We start from the raw sequence: 17,469 nt of genomic DNA, 5'->3' as shown, positions 1-17,469 counted from the left end.
ATATTTAAAGTTAAAATAATTAAAAGAGGCTTTGATAAATATTTAGATTCTATTGAAAAAATTTACATGATTCATTTCAAATGTTTAATTAAGAGTATTTAAAAAGTACATTATTCAAATACAATTTTTGAATTCGTTTATAAATATGGTGGGGGAGAAGTAGTTTTCAGAAGTTGATTAATATGAATTTAAAAATGAAGTTAAATTAAGTTTGATTTTGATTTAAAATATGATAATTAATGCAAAGTTTGAATAGTCCATAAGAAAAGCAGAATAGTAGGCAATGCACATGGTTTCCATCTTGATGGTATCAGATGCCACATGGTGCGATGGCAATGAAGCACCAAAATCTTAAAATGAAACCTCGTACTGACACATGTACCAATGAGGATGCTGCTTTTGATGGAGCAATTTGAGCCACAAATGTTTGGGACCAGAACATTCTCAACCACAAACTCATGACCTGTATCATGTTTCTTCTCCTTTGCCTTCTTATTTACACTCTCTGTTGCTTCCTCAATCTCATTTCTAGTACAACAAACCCTTCAAGTTGCAACCTTTTTCTCTCCCTCTCTCTCTCTCTTAGAATGGTTTTCATAGTTTCTCATTAGAATCTCCCAGTGGCACCCTCTGATCATTATCCAGCTACTGTCAACCCAACCTCAAATTGTCTTCATTTTGGTGTCACCATATTCTCTAATTTGTTTTCATCAATTGCAAATTGAGTTTTCTCAATAGGGTATGCTCTTTTCACTCTTTTGGTAGTGTTGGTATTTTGGATCATGATTACTATCTGCCCTCTTCTGTAGTTTTTGAGAATCTGTGGTTTACTGTGTATGAAAGTGGTGTATTGTTGAGTCGGTTTCTTGTTATGATGAGGTTTCATGTTCTTTTCCTTTTTGATTTAATGGATTTAATGTTTTTTCTTCCTTCTCACTCTCCTAATTGGTTTTGAACAGTATAGAATATATGAGGTTATTTTGTGGTGTTTGAAGGAGAAATTGGGAAAGGGGAAATGAAAGTGAAACAGGGAAAAGAAAGAAAATATTGATCTGCTGCATACTTTTCTTTTTGCCTTATTTATGTTTTGTTTGAAAAGATTCTTATGTTGTGTTCCTCTCAGAGGATCTTGACATTGGATGTTGTTGCTTTCTTCCCCTTTGTGACATTTTGACATGCATGTATGATGTAGAATGATGACAGTGGCATGTTGGAATACCACTTTGTATGTTAGCCAAACATGTAGAACAACAAATTATGCATGTATGTGATTTTATACAAGTTAATTTTCATTTTCTTTAAATCTATGTGCAGACACTAGATCATGGATTGGTACTATGAGAAGGGTGTTAATGGTTATGTTATACCCAGAGATCAGGATTTATTGGACAGACATCCTTCACCAGACTATTGGTCAAACTGGGAAATAAGTACAAATGAAGGTTGTAATACACCTAAACAATTTTTTATCATGGATTTCTTTGAAGAAAGATTCAATAATCAAATTGAGCTTGAACCGTCCCTGCATGATAAAGATCAGTTTAGCAGTTCAAGTTTATGTGGAAGATTGCATGAGCAATCTTTTCAACAGACAGCACTTTCATCTGACCAGTCTAATTACCAGCTTCAAGATCTACCCAGATTCGAACTGATGAATCACTCTTTCTTGTACAAACTTAACCTCTGGATTGAGATTCTGAAATAAATTAATTTGCAGATGTACACACACTCAATTGCAGGAAGTTCAGTGCAAATTGAATTGCTCTGTGGTGTTTTAGAACTATGGACTTTTTTTCCATTTTTTGTATGCATGGATCAAAAAGGAGAATAATACTAGCAATGGTTCACACTCTATCATGAACTTGTAGTAACATTGCAAAATTCCAACTTTTCTTTGATGACATGAAAAACTTATATTTTTTTATCTTGCATTACGAATGTAGCACAGCAGAGCCATTCAATTCTCACTACTTTACCCATAAAAACGAGTTAATACAATTGAATAGAATGTCTTCTGATGTTGCATCACCACTTGTGTGTTTCAGGGATTCTGTACCTGAAGATGTGTCATGTTTTGATGTTGAAAACCTAGACAAATCCATCAACGGTTTGTCTGAAAACCAATGCAGCAGTACACCTGGTGACCATTCTTTCATAGACATTACTATATTGTAAACAAATATTTTGAGCATTATTTATGATTTGGGAGCACAGAATATCTCAAAATGCATGCTTTTTTACCATCAGGCACACTGCAGAAAGATACCACAGATTCTATGTATGTTTCAAGCAACTCAGGTCCAAAGGATTGTCCAGATAGAGAGGTGAGAATTGCTTTCTGTCTAACAGTCATCAGCATGTTGTGTACACACATGCTTTGAACCAAAATCTTTTAGGTTCCAAATTCTTTAATTGTCACATATAAGTTCACATAATCACAAAGGGATCTAGGTTATTTGCATACTATTTACTGCAGTAGGTGCAAGGCAAGTTTTTTTTGTGCCTGATCATTGTAGTATTATTTTTTTGAAGCTTTTCTTAAATTTTGTTTGAACTCTCATGTGTTTTTCATGCTTGCATAAACCATTTCTCCCACTAATTTATCTTTTATTTAATCTTCACCGCATGGAAAAAACATTAAGGATATCTTTTATTTATTTTTTTGCTGCAAATAAATCATCTGCTTTCAAAGCTCATAGTGTAATGTAATCTGTTTGTTTTTCTTTAAGGCACCATCTGCTAAGGTTTTAGATCCATTTGAACAATGCAGTATGGATGATGACATGCATGAGCAGTCATCACTTGAAGAATTTGTACTAAATGATCTTGAGATGGCAATTGGACAGGTAAAAAAGTGACTAAACTCAAATTGTTGCATCTGATTCAGTGCTATAAATCATTTTTCCTAATTCTTTTTGTTGCACATTTTTCACATTATAAGTTCACAGAGAGGACCCGTCTTTGCTTCAGAGATTCCCTGTATCGTCTTGCCAGAAATACAGAACAACATCATGAAATGATGCTGGACCAGAATGAAAATCTTAATATCCAAAAATCATTGTCACATACAGATCACAATGAAATAACAAGGAGGTAGGTACATGATTAATGTTTGTTGTCTGCTATGTTATGTTGTCCTTTATCTAACACATATATGTCTAAGTATATATACTTTAGAATTTTATGTAATTCACTTCTAGAACTTAGAAGAAATAGATTATCTTCTGGACAAACATTTGATGTTCATTTGGCTTGATTAGGCCAAAAACTTGGTTATATTTCCTCCATAAACAAAGTTGTATTGCTTTAATTCGAGTTTTCAGCATGAACCATCATATTTCTTTTTCATTCAGATTATTTCCAGTAAAAGCAAGCAGTAATTTACTAAAGATAATATAAGCTTCTTTTCCATTTGTGGCTTCTTAGTTGACAATGTGTTCAAAGCTTTGTTTGCAGTGTCAAAACTAGTGTTAGACACAATTCTTTATAACAATATCATGTTCATATAACATGCTTCTGTGCTTGTTCACTTTGATTCAATCATCAGTATGTTAATTCTAGGTGTCAGGACAAGAAATCAATGGAATTGGCTACCAACAACATTGACAGAATAATTGCAAGTCTCATGTTTAAGAGTATGGAGTTCAATATACATGATCCTCCACTTACTCCATCAACAAACAGTTCAGAATCCTTAAACAGGGAAGAAAAATCTTGCTACTCCTATGCTCAAGAATTGCCAACAGATACACAGATTCCAAGGTTTGAACCAAGTAATCAACTAAGGGACATGAGTTCATATACCACTTCTGAAGACCCTGCAAAAGAATCTTTCATGCTTGGATTTGGTTAAGATGTGTGACAGTGATCCTTGCAGTAGACACTAGTTAAACCAATGAGACAGACAAAAAATCAATTTCTTGTAATTATTCAATACTCAGGTTTTGAAGTGTTCTTACATCTGAATTATTTGTAGTATGTTATTTCATTCAAAAAGTTTCTTCCATACAATAAACTCCATTTCAATTCAAATGTAAATGAGTGAAATGATAATTTGTTGAATCAAGATTAGTTGAAAATATTTTTGCAGTAAATTGATGTTGTTTCTTTTTACTAACTAGTTAATAACTAAGTTTTGAATTAAAACAGATTTTACATAATTCAACCAGATTAAAGCCATTATAACAACATACACTCTCAATGTAAAACTAAAGAAATTTTCAATTCTGTGAGATTAACAATTGTTTCCTTCTGCAAATCTAAGATTAAACTGTCAGCAATGGAAGTAAATGGATTAATTAAATATGAAAATCAAGAAGGAAGAAACAACTTGCAACCATAAAACCAAGAGAAAGGCAGACAAAAAAAAGGAAAAAACCTCTTCTTGATTTCAAAAGAGATTAAAAAAAAGTTAATTTGGTAAAAGGAATGTGTAGTTAATTATTTCTAACCAACTTTGTAAATATTTGTATTCTTCTTCTAGTTTTATTTTTTCATTCAAATTAGGATTAACAAAGAAGATGAATAAAAAAACTATTTTTAAGATTAAAATTGTATTTTATGAATGATTTGTCGTGATTTATTTTGATTACATTTTGTCATACATAGTTTGTTGTAAGATGAACAATTATATCATGTTTGATTGCGTTGTACAGTAAAGAAAATCCATATATTAATAAGAAAATGTGTTTATTTTGCTTAGATCATATAAAAACAATAGATTAAACATATTTATATATTTGTAATAGTTGTTTCTAAAAGAACAATTAAATTATCACATGTTGAAACTAGTTATGTACTTGGAAAAAAAACAAGAAACATTAGCAGCTTATGCTTCCAATTTTCCCCTTTTTGAGTTGGAGAGTAGATGTTTTCCTCTCTCAACTTACATAAGTTATAAAACAATAAAATGTTATTTTCATGGTTTCACACGTAAACGAATATATATAAAATAAAAACACTTAGTAATTATAGAATATTGTGCAACATGGTAGAATAAAATATATTGATGTTAGATATTATTTCCTCTAGATTTATATGATAGTTATATAAATGTGTTTGATGTCGAACATCTTATAAGTTTAGACTCATCTATTTAGTGTCTTTTATTTAGTGTCTTTAATGATTCAGATGACTCGGAATTCATCATGTGAATCGGTAATCCTTAGTATCCTGTTAAATCTCTTATTTTTATCTTATTCTGATTTGTTTTTCTTTTTTGTTTATATATTTTATTTTTATCTTATTTTGTTTTGTCTTTATTTTATATTTTTTATGTTTTTAGTTTTTTTTTTCTCAATCTTTATTTTTTTTTGTTTTTTGTTTTTATTTTTATTGTTGTTGTTGTTTTTATTTTCTATATTTATTTATTTTTGTATTTTTTTTATTCTCATTTTTAAGCATTAAGTGTAATATTTGTATTAGTATTTTTTTTAGGATTTTGCATTTAGGGTAGACACTTATTATCTGTATCCACTACTAATTAATACTAATTGATTTTGTTTTTTTTTTAATTATGTCCTGTATTTTTTACTTGAAATGAACATAATTACATCATCAATAATAATAAAAATAAATACAAATTTTTGTTTATAGATTCAACTTTTATGTTATTGTAGGATTTAATTTTTTATTTTCTTCATTCTTAAAAAAAATTAAACTAAACATTTTTAATTTATTACTTTTTTATTTTTATTTTGTAAAAACTTATTTCTTTATTTATTAATTATATTTTTAACTATTTTAAATATAAAAAATATTTATTTTTTTAATGCATTTAAAATTAAAATTATCATTTTTTTTTAATTTTTTATTTTTTTATTTTTGAAATTGTGTTAAATAGAAAAATAAAAACAAAATGGTGTTAGATAGGAAAATAAAAAGATGAAAGAATAAAAGTGTAAATAGTGTTAAGAAATGATAAAATTTTGACAGTTTTCTGCTAAGAAATGTGATTGAATTTTGGGTTTTTAGAAGAGTTGAGTTTCATATAAGACGTGCCCATTGAACACAACAAAGCAACACAACCTATTTGATGAAAAGGACAATAATATTAGAATCAATCAAACCTAAGTCAAAAGCTTTGTTAACATAACTCATTGGTTGTGTCACTCTTTTAACAAACTCAGAGGATGTTTGTGTTGGGTGCTTCCTCCGCCGCAGCCACCACCGCAGCCACCATCCCCTCTCGCATTCTCTGTGGAACTCTTCACTCTCCTTATTCCCTCACAACCCCCCACAACTTCTCTTCCCATCTCTTATCCACAACTTTGGTATTCCTCTTCTTCTTTTTTCACTGTCTTCAGTTTATTCTTTGATGTTATCTTACTGCTTTTTTTATTTTATTGTTTATCTGCTAATATCTGACTCTGTTGTTGTTCAATGATATTGGTTTTCAATTGGGCATGTTCAGGTGCGGTCATCTTCACTGCACTTCAGGGGTGTTCCCATCAAAGCCATGGCTGAGATTGAGACTCTGGCAGCTTCTAAAACTGCTTCTTCTTCCTCTGCTCCTGGTGCTTTCCCACCACCTCTTTTCTTTGTGTTTTCAATTTTTTTATTCAGGGGTTTTGTTTGTGTACGTTTTCAACCCTCTTTGCCTTTTCACCACTCAAAGGGTAACAAAAAGAATCTTTTTTTTTATCTAATGGGGTGATTTACACAATACCATATCTTTGGCTTCAAGTGGAGTGGATTGAATTCGTGTCTTTGTTATTCTAATCTCAAAGGGTGGTTATATTTCTCTCTTAATGTTGTTTTGGTTTTTTATTGCTTGAGCTTGTGTGATTAATCCGCACTGATTTTTGCCGAGATTTTGGGCTTACTAATGTTTCTGGTCCTTTTTCTATCACACATAAGCTATTCATTATTTCCAGGAGTAGTATGCAGAATCATTGATTCTGTGTGGATGTTTTGCTGATGATTATTTGGTAACTTTATGTTGCGTGCATCCTAAATGTTATTCCAAACATGCAAAGACTCCCCTTGTTCATATCCACTGTTATGAGTTGGTTGGTAATGCATTAGCAACTATTTGTTTTGCAACTTTTGTTTGTGTCTTCAAATTAGCATTTACAGAGCTATCTTCAAATGTCTGAGCCTTTTGACTTCTAAGGATCACTTGTAAGTTTGAGTGCAAGACATAATTGCATAAATAATAACTGCTTTTGAGACAATTGTGAATAAATAAATTCAGTGTTTTACTATATTAAATACATCCGCAGCAGTTGTATCTTGTATGTTTGGCGTACAGTAAGTCCTCCTAATTTAAGATACAAACCAGTCCCAATCTATTAAGGTTTGGTGATTTGCGCCACAAAAATGTTTTGAATAACTTTCCTTACCTCTGTTCCATTCAAACCAGTTAATTTTAATTATGAGTGAATTTGTATTTATTCTGTGATTTCAGTTTAGACAATACATCTTTACTGTTAATTTTTTAAGTGTCAAAATATACCCATATTTTACCCTTTGGTGATGTTTTGTATATTTAAAATGTAAGAATAACTGTTTCTGGCATACGGTGTTTTGCTGTGAAACAGGGAGCAAGCAAGCCTTGATATCATTGTCAGATAAGAAAGATCTTGCATTTGTTGGCAATGGGCTCCAGGAATTAGGGTAAATAAATTATTTCAATCAATGAGCTCATTTTCTAACATGTTAGAATACTTGTGTTTCTTATACTCCTTTATTTTTTTATTCTATTTATCCATACTTGCCTTTTTTATATGGTTTATGGAATCTCAAGAAGCTTCAGTTGCTATAGTGAACTATTGACAGTTCCTCTATTAAATTGTAGATACACTATTGTTTCAACTGGAGGAACAGCTTCTTCTTTGGAGAGCGCTGGAGTAGCTGTTACTAAAGTAGAACAGCTTACTCAGTTCCCTGAAATGGTGTGTGCGCTTTGCTGCTTGAGTTCTCCTCTCTAAACTCATGAACAATTCTAGTGCTGGAACTTCTGATCATACGTCTATGAATTATCATGTGATCAAGCCCTGTTTGGATAAACATTTTTATGAGAACTTCTAGAAAAAGAAAATAAGGATGTAAAATGAATTAAGTTTCTCCATATTTAATTAAAAAACTTTTGCACTTTAACTATTATAGAAGTTCTCTAATCTAGTGGCCCTCTCCGAAAACTGACGTGTATGAGTTGATTTTAACTTGTAAACAGAAACTTAATCAATTTTACCTTATTTTCATCTACTATGTGTATATTGAAGAAAAAGCTTATTTAAGCAGGGTCTTAATCGTGTTTTCTAATTGCTTTGTCATGCTGCTTTTAATGTTTTTTATTGGATTACAAGACTTTAGTTTTCTGCTGATATTTTCCTGCAGAACTTTAGCTGTTATGATGTTTCTTTTAAGTAACTTTAATGGTTTCCAATATGTTAATCTTATAAACGTTGACACCCTCATAACAGAGTGAATATATCATAAATTTAGGCCCATAGCCAACCATTCCCCTAGTTACAGCTTTTACCGTTGTGTCTGGGTTTGGTCTCAATATGGACTTACTATCAGAAGGCTCACTAACTCCTTTGAAGTTTGCTTAAACATGTGCAAGCTTATGACAAGAATGCATTGGGTTTTTTCACAGCTTGATGGCCGCGTCAAAACTTTGCACCCTAACGTACATGGGGGTATCCTGGCTAGAAGGGACCTAAAACATCACATTGAAGCTCTTAATACACATGGAATTGGTAAGATATGTTATCGACAGCTATAAGTTCATGGTGCTAGTTTTCTGTTCAATTTAGGTTGTGCTCGTTTAGCCTTTGTGATTTAAAATTTTCCCTTTTAGGTACTTTTGATGTTGTGGTGGTGAACTTGTACCCATTTTACGATAAAGTCACATCAGCTGGTGGCATTGAATTTGAGGATGGAATTGAAAATATTGACATTGGTGGTCCAGCCATGATTAGAGCTGCTGCAAAGGTGGTTTGTTTGACTGAATATGCCAAACCTCTAATAAATTTGATCTCTTGGCTCCATTCATAAAGCTATATCTTGTCATGAAAACTTAAAAGGTTTCTAGAATGGCTCAGAAAATATCCTGTATACCACTGAACTACTTCTGTGGAAAGTACAAGAACTCCTGTTCATCGCATACTGACTTTGACCTGAATTTTTTATTTTTTCTATTGAAATATTTTGAATATATGGTGATAAATTCTTTTTTGAGCAGAATCACAAGGATGTTTTAGTAGTGGTTGATACAGAAGATTACCCTGCTCTTCTGGAATTTCTTAAAGGAAACCAGGATGATCAAAAGTTCAGACTAAAACTTGCATGGAAAGCTTTTCAACATGTTGCTTCCTATGATTCTGCGGTATCTGAGTGGTTGTGGAAGCAGAGTGTGGGAGGTACTTCAAGTTTGTGAGGAATTAATTATTGATTCACACTCAACTGTTGTTACTTCATTTACTTGTGAGATGGAAACGTTGATTACAAGAAAATGATAATAATTCATAAATATAATCCCATAATGTTAAAGCTTATTCTACACCTAGCAGATGAATTGGTGTACTAATATTCATGTATCTCATATATTTTCTAATTTTGAAGTTTTTGAAATCATGAACAAATTTGAAATCATATATTTAATTCTGAAAATAGTTTACAGTATCAAGAACAGAACTGTCTGTATATTGTTATGCGAGGTACATCATGCTATATATAATATGTATTTAATTTAAATATTTCAAGTGCTATTGTTAGTTTTTATGTGCTCAATACATTTACTTATTCTCTACTTGATGACAGATAAATTCCCTCCTAGCTTAACAGTGCCTCTTTCACTCAAAAGCTCTCTCCGTTATGGTGAAAATCCCCATCAAAAAGCTGCATTCTATGTCGACAAAAAACTTTCTGAGGTTAATGCTGGTGGAATTGCTACAGCCATCCAACACCATGGAAAGGTGGGAGTCAACCCACTAATATCTTTCATCTGATCATCTAAATTTACTGCCAAATGTATCTCATATTTCAAGAGTTTTTTATTGAAATTTTGTACAGTTTCTATAAATCATTATGCAATTCCCCTAACATTACAACCTTAAAATTATCATGCAGGAGATGTCATATAATAACTACTTGGATGCTGATGCAGCTTGGAACTGTGTATGTGAGTTTAAGAACCCCACCTGTGTAGTAGTGAAGCATACCAATCCATGTGGGGTAGCATCTCGTGATGATATTCTTGAAGCCTACAGACTGGCTGTTAAAGCCGATCCCGTGAGTGCATTTGGTGGAATTGTAGCCTTCAACACGGAAATTGATGAGGTAAATATTCTATTTGAATTTAATCTGAGTCGGATAATGCTTGATTTTTACTGTTGTTTTTGGTTTCTTATCTATATCAAATATATTTTTTCTTCTTTTCAAGTGATGCAAGGTGACCCAGTTCGTGGTTTTGCATTTTAAGCCAAGGAGGAACAATGATATATACTTAGTGTTTCTAATATTTTCATATATTTTAGGCACTTGCTAGAGAAATCCGAGAATTCAGAAGCCCCACAGACGGTCAGACAAGGATGTTTTATGAAATAGTAGTTGCACCTAGCTATTCAGAGAAGGGACTTGAGATTCTGCGTGGGAAGTCCAAGACTCTAAGGATTCTTGAAGCAAAAAAGAATGAAGCGGGAAAGCTTTCACTCAGACAGGTTGGTGGAGGTTGGTTAGCTCAGGATTCAGATGACTTAACCCCTCAAGACATCAAGTTCAACGTCGTCTCGGGGAAGGCTCCACAAGCTGATGAACTGCGTGATGCGGAGTTTGCATGGTTGTGTGTGAAGCATGTCAAAAGCAATGCTATTGTGATAGCCAAGGTTGTAATCTCTCATACCATACCATGAAACTTTTCTCTACCTTGTTTAAGTTCAAGAAACTGATCCTTTTGTTATAATCTTTTGCAGAACAATTGTATGTTAGGTATGGGAAGTGGGCAACCAAACCGTGTGGAGAGCTTGAGAATAGCAATGAGAAAAGCTGGAGATGAAGTTAAAGGAGCAGCCTTGGCCAGTGATGCCTTCTTTCCATTTGGTAAGTGTTATTGTCATATAAAATGTTTGCAATACCGGAGTTCACTGTGTTTTGTTTGTGTTATGAACAACACATTTAGTGGTGTATTAGGAATTCTTTCTGATGCATACATTCTTTGGAGACAAATAAAACCAAGACAATATTAGGCACTGAAACTAAAGTCTATACCAAATTGAATAGCTATGTTGTGATAGTTGCTTTTTCATTTTGATCATTTTGTTAACATGGATACATCTCTCAATCTCTGAACAGCTTGGAAAGATGCTGTGGAAGAAGCATGTGAAAGTGGAATTGGTGTTATTGCAGAACCAGGTGGGAGCATGAGGGACCAGGATGCCATAGATTGTTGTAACAAATATGGTGTTTCACTACTCTTTACCAATGTGAGGCACTTTAGGCACTGAACTGAATTATTTTAGCTTGCGGTTTCACTACAACTTTCTGTTTCTGTTATCCAACCGGTGTTGTTCAAACTTGTGCTTCCAGCAGGTAGCACTGAAACCTGGTTTTGAAATCAAGTGAATGTATGAGTAAGAATTTATATAGAAAAAATAAAGTGATATTCTCCTACATTCTAATATCTAGTACATTAGAATAATCTGATATGATAATCTTCTGCAATGAACAGAATCAAATTATACATTATTCTGAAACCTGGTTTTGAAATCAAGTGAATGTACGAGTAAGAATTTATATAGACAAAATAAATTGATATTCTCCTACATTCTAATATCTAGTACATCAGAATAATCTGATATGATAATCTTCTGCAATGAAGAGAATCAAATTATATATTATTAGTGCAAATTATTCAATTGATTCTGTTTAGTTGGAAGAAACATTGGAAAAGACAATATAATAAAATAAATTTTAGCTTATGTGTTTTCCTCGTGCGAAGCACGTGATTGGGATAATTACAATTCCTTGAGTTTAGTAAAGATATTTTTTCCTTTCACTTACGTTGTGCTTGGATTGAGGAGGGAATTTGTAGGAATGGAGAGGGGATTTGTATTTGTGGGGAGAGAATGTTGTTTAGATTGAAGGATGTTAGAGTGAATTTGTTAAGATGATTTATGAAGTTTGTGAGTGATGTGATGACCGAAAAACAATTTAATTTGTATAAAATGTAAACTTTTAAACTTCCTCATGTTATATTAAATAATAAATTAATATTTTTTTAAATTTGGGTTAATTAAATTGTTGTAAATAATTATTTTCAGAAAAAATAATAGTCAGAATTTGAAGTTCCACTAATCATTTGCGGAAAATGGGTGGTACTCACATGCTTCACTGACATAATATTCATTTGTCTAAAACAGGTTATATATGTAAAAATTGGATATTGTTAAATTTTGAAATAAATATGAAATTGGATATTGTTACATAAAAATAAATAATTATTGAAATATTCAAAAATTTAAATAAAAAAATCTTAATTTTTTATGTCATATTTAAATAAAAAATATGAAATATATAATATTCTTAAAATATTCAAAATATTAAATAAATACAAATTCTAAATGTCCTATTTAAATACAAATATGAATTATATAAAAATCTTAAAATATTCAAAATATTAAATAAATAAATAAATACTAATCCTAAATATTTAAAGTTTTATTTAAATAAAAATTTGAAATATATAAAATTCTTAAAATATTCAAAATCTTAAATAAATACGAATTATGAATATTTAATGTTTTATTTAAATAAAAATATGAAATATATAAAATTTATAAATTATTTAAAATCTTAAATAAATAAAATTCTTAATATTTAATGTCCTATTTAAATAAAAAATATGAAATATATAAAAATTTTAAAATATTCAAAATTTTAAATAAATACAAATCCTAAGTATTTAATGTTCTATTTAAATAAAAAATATATAAAATTTCTAAAATATTCAGAATTTTAAATAAATACAAATACAAATTCAAAATATTTAAAGTTCTATTTAAATAAAAAATTTAAAATATATAAAATTTCTAAATATTCAGATTTTTAAATTAATGCAAATACAAATCCTAAATATTTAAAGTCCTATTTAAATAAAAAAAAATAAATATATAAAATTCCTAAAATATTCAAAATCTTAAATAAATATAAATTGTGAATATTTAAAGTCCTAATTAAATAAAAATCAATTTGGCATTCTATACAACAAGCATGAAAATCGATTATCATGTTTTCAGGATAAATAGATAAACAAGAATCGATTATCTCATAAGTACAAAGTTTGCAAAAATTGATTTTCATGACTAAAGCTAAACAAGAATCGATTATCCCTTCAATACAAAGTCTCCAAAATCGACGATTTTCCTGAACATTTTTTGTATGACAAAATATTGGATGATAATCGATTTTACCTTGATTTTACCTTTTTCAAAATGCTTTCTCTGCATTGATTCCTCGCACAATGTCCAGTTTGAGAAAATTGTGATGCAGCAAAGTATCAACGTAAAATGATATATTCCTACATGTAATCTTCTCAAATTCGCATATTTGTGTGAAGATGTCAATTTACTACTCACGTGCTTCTCCATCCGCACAAGCAACTCAAAAATAATAGAAACAAACAACGAATCCTTACTCCAACCTCATTCCAACCTCATTCCCAGAAGACATTAATTAAAATCTTAATACATATGTACTCACCTATTTAATATGATAAATTGGTTATGATCTTATACAATTGGAAATCAAGTCACTTTATTTATTATATAATATAAGGTGAAATAACACACTCATATATGGTGAAATAACACACTCACATGTCATTAATATATTGAGGAGTTCTTTAACAACTTATCTCTGAAAAATTGTATCCTGTATATAACGTTATATTCATAATACATAGATTCACTTAAATTTAATAAGTATTTTTCATAATTATCTGTATTATATAAGTATTTTTCATAATTCTCTGAATTATATATAACTAAATGGCGAGGGTATATTTTGTATGTGGATTAATATGAAGAGTTAACCAAATATATTTTAAAACATGTCATCATCTTCTTCATCTTTATCATATAATTTTGTAATCATCACCGATATTATCGTTAGCATCATTAGATATATATTCATAATCAAAATCATTTTCATCTTTATTGTGTACTACTTCCTCATTTAACATAAATTTAGTATTTGAAAGGCCATCTTGGTATGCAACCTCCAGTATATATTGTATATAGATTATCAGCCATGCTTCTTGCTTATGTTTCAATGATAACCAAACAATCTATTTTATTCTTTATTTTTTAAGGATAATGCATATAATATACACTAGTGCAAAAATCATTAAGCACTTACAAGAGAGAAACATTATACATTTTTATCCTATCAGTTTTTTTAAAAACATGGTTAATCACTCACAAAAAATCAAATCTCATAACAGAACTAACAATGGAAAATTAATCCATCCTATGATTACATAATATATTATTTGACATTGTTAGCAAAAACTTATTCATACTGGTTTAATTTATTTTCTGCATATTAAACGATAATGGGAGAAGTGACCAGTGCTACAGAAATTAAAGAGATCATAATGGCAAATGCATGGTTACTCCTTAAAGACTGAAAGCAACAACATCATAAACATTAAGCACGTCCAATAAGTAGAAAGACAAGTCTAAAATCAAAAATTTGCGCATAATCTGTTATCCTCACATCTCTCTAACACATCTGTTATCCTCACATCACAGCAGACTAGACTTTATAGGCAGTTTAAAGATCAAGGTGCAACCACAATGCGTCCCGCAACTTGATCAAGATCCCGCCGGCCACTGGGAGTGATTCTCCTGCCACTGAGATAAAAGGGTGGATCAATGTTATCACATGAATAAAGATTATCACATTCTGATGCAGAAGGACAAACAATTGCCAAAGACAAGCTATGCAGCACAACTCAATAATTGCCAAAGACAAGCTATAGCTATAATCCTTAACATTGTAGAATAGATAAAATAAACTGTAGGAGACTACCCAATTAGAGAGCTTACCCCTTGGTATCTAGTTCAATGATGTTCATGGTTTGCAACTGCTGAAGAATGTCACGGGCAATGGAACCACTGCTCTTGCAGAAATGAGGTGGACGGCTACCGTTCCTCTTGCTCCCGCCATAAATCCTCTGAAATGCACCAACACCAAGTCCTCCTCTCAAGTAGATCTTTCTTGCCATGGAAGCTGAAATTGTTCAAGATTTGAATTAAACACAGCACATCTCACCACCATATCATTGAAATTTTCAACAAATTGAACAGAAATTGCATTACAAAAGCACAGTCAAAAAGAAACTCACCAGCCCTAACATAGTACCAGTCAGGATCATAGGGAGCCAACTCCTTAAATTTTGCTGTTTTAACAATATCAGTCCACTCAGGCAGCTCCATCTGCTTAGAACCAAAAGTAAAAATTAAATAGACATATCAATAACAAGATATTTTTAAAAGACATCACCCATATAGTGAAAATAACCAATTAAAACTGACAAAAAGTTCCCCACTGTTCAGAGAATTAGTCACAATTACACAACCCAGAACATAAAGAACCTGTTTAAAACATACAAAATCGCAACCAAATGAAAGATCTTCCTAAAGCTAGGTCAACACACTACTAAAAGAAAGAGACTAATCCCAAATTACAAACAAATGCTTCCTTCTGAATCACCTATACAATAGGTCATCTATTTCCTATGCAGATGCTAATAAACTTCCTTTATCATGCTCATTTATGATCAAACTCAACACAGAAAGCTCACTCGCATCAAAGAAGATCAAGTTGCAAACTTGAACACAACCCAATTGAAAACACTCAACTTTATACAGAAACACAGATGAACATAACCACTGAACAAAAACATCATAAAAACAATAGAGAAAATGAACAACATTCCTTGAAGCCAAAATAGAAACAAGAGAAGGAATGACCTTGCCAGATCGCTTAAGGTGAGAAGAGTAGGCCTTGACGAACTCATGGGGAGAAACGTCCTTGACAGTCCTTGCAGTGGCCATGGCGGCTTCTGGTTCGGCTTCTGGCTGTGGTTGATGCACACACACAGAGAAGAAAGGTTATGCCGCGTTCTCTATCTATCGGAGATTCTCACAACACCAAAAAATAGGGTTTGTGACTCAGATATTAGGGTTTTGGTAGAAACCTATGATGCGGCCCAATACATACTTGGGCTTGGACTCTTCTCCAGAAGTTTAAAGTCCATAGTATATTACCTTATTGGTTATTTCTTTCTGCATCCATATAGTTCAATGTACAAACATATGGGATTAAAATACAAAACTACCCTCCTTGTTGTTCTCCTGCGTGCACTTTATCAAAAATTTTATTTTTCTTGCACCCATCAATTTCTAAAAATCATTATTTTATTCTTTGTTTTTAATGATTTCTGAATTATTTTCGTTAAAGTTTTCTAAATATAATTTTTAGAATTCATATATTTCATAAACGTTGTCTGAAATCAGATGATGCATTTGATCAATTCACCTACTTGATGGGGTGCATAAAGAACTTTATGAAGTACAAGAAGAAATACCCTCAAGAAAATAAGTGTTTAGGTTCATATTGAAGTTTTTTTTATGAAAAAATCTATTCATATTGTGCAACTTTAAAAAAAAAAATATGTAAAAAATATAATTTTTAAATTATAATTTGAAAGTCAAAAAAATTTCCTATTACTTAATTTAAAAATATTTTTTTATGAAAAAAATAAAATATAAATTTTGAAAGTCATTTTTTTAATAAATTACAAGGACAAATAGGAATTTTCATAGTTACGGAAAATTATAAAGATGCAACAGAAAATAATTAATAATAATCTGACAGGAACAGATTTAAGTACACTTGTAAAGGTAAAAGAATGATAGTTTAACTTTTGTGGGATGAGAACAGATTGTGTTAATTAAGAAGTAAACTGCATAAAATATAATTTAGATATTGTGAATAGAACTAAAGAAAGTTTTTTCTTTGCTTTATTATTTTTATCATAATTATTTTATATTATTATTATAATTAAAAAATCAAATTTGAGAATTTTGAAAGAGAAAAAAATATTTTAATAACAAGTAATATTTTACATTCAAATATTGATGTGAAATATAAGAAAAATATTTAATTAATGAAATGAAAACTTTTTTATAAACAATATTATTTCAAATCTTGAATTGAAGTTTTCAAGTATATTAACGTTCATAACAATCAAATAACATTTTTAAAATTATTGAAAAAGAGGAAAATATATTTATAATGATTTATAAATAATTTATTTATTTTTTAAATAGTTGGTTGATAAAATTGAAATGTAACTAATAACGATGGTATTCTAAAATTTCTTCCTATAATTTTTTTGTGTGTAGAGATTTCTTAATCAGAGTGAATATTATATATATTTATATATATTAGTTACTC

General features: G+C 30.6%; 3 protein-coding genes across 3 annotated transcripts; 2 read left to right on the top strand and 1 right to left on the bottom strand.

The window, feature by feature from the left end:
• Positions 1–486: 486 nt before the first annotated feature.
• Positions 487–4,094, top strand: LOC137834727 (protein LNK3-like). The gene is made up of 7 exons (XM_068642885.1): positions 487–739; positions 1,315–1,668; positions 2,046–2,140; positions 2,248–2,324; positions 2,730–2,846; positions 2,942–3,093; positions 3,562–4,094. Exons 2-7 carry the CDS (start codon positions 1,325–1,327, stop codon positions 3,851–3,853), a joined length of 1,077 nt encoding a protein of 358 aa, XP_068498986.1. The 5' UTR covers positions 487–739; positions 1,315–1,324; the 3' UTR covers positions 3,854–4,094.
• Positions 4,095–6,024: 1,930 nt separating this feature from the next.
• Positions 6,025–11,616, top strand: LOC137834726 (uncharacterized). Its single transcript, XM_068642884.1, has 12 exons — positions 6,025–6,272; positions 6,413–6,515; positions 7,542–7,617; positions 7,799–7,895; positions 8,603–8,705; positions 8,807–8,940; positions 9,191–9,368; positions 9,769–9,923; positions 10,078–10,287; positions 10,485–10,832; positions 10,920–11,046; positions 11,299–11,616. The coding sequence occupies exons 1-12, from the start codon at positions 6,132–6,134 to the stop codon at positions 11,448–11,450; spliced, it is 1,824 nt and encodes a 607-aa protein (XP_068498985.1). The 5' UTR covers positions 6,025–6,131; the 3' UTR covers positions 11,451–11,616.
• Positions 11,617–14,629: 3,013 nt separating this feature from the next.
• On the bottom strand, positions 14,630–16,224 carry LOC137834728 (small ribosomal subunit protein eS19z-like). The gene is made up of 4 exons (XM_068642887.1): positions 15,981–16,224; positions 15,353–15,443; positions 15,054–15,237; positions 14,630–14,858 (listed from the first exon to the last, which is right to left on the bottom strand). The coding sequence occupies exons 1-4, from the start codon at positions 16,062–16,064 to the stop codon at positions 14,786–14,788; spliced, it is 432 nt and encodes a 143-aa protein (XP_068498988.1). The 5' UTR covers positions 16,065–16,224; the 3' UTR covers positions 14,630–14,785.
• Between the last annotated feature and the right edge of the window lie 1,245 nt (positions 16,225–17,469).

The sequence above is a fragment of the Phaseolus vulgaris genome, chromosome 5 (assembly GCF_000499845.2).
Source record: "Phaseolus vulgaris cultivar G19833 chromosome 5, P. vulgaris v2.0, whole genome shotgun sequence".
Lineage (NCBI taxonomy): Eukaryota > Viridiplantae > Streptophyta > Magnoliopsida > Fabales > Fabaceae > Phaseolus > Phaseolus vulgaris.
Note: the sequence above shows the minus strand (reverse complement) of the source record. Positions and strands in the feature narration are given on the sequence as shown.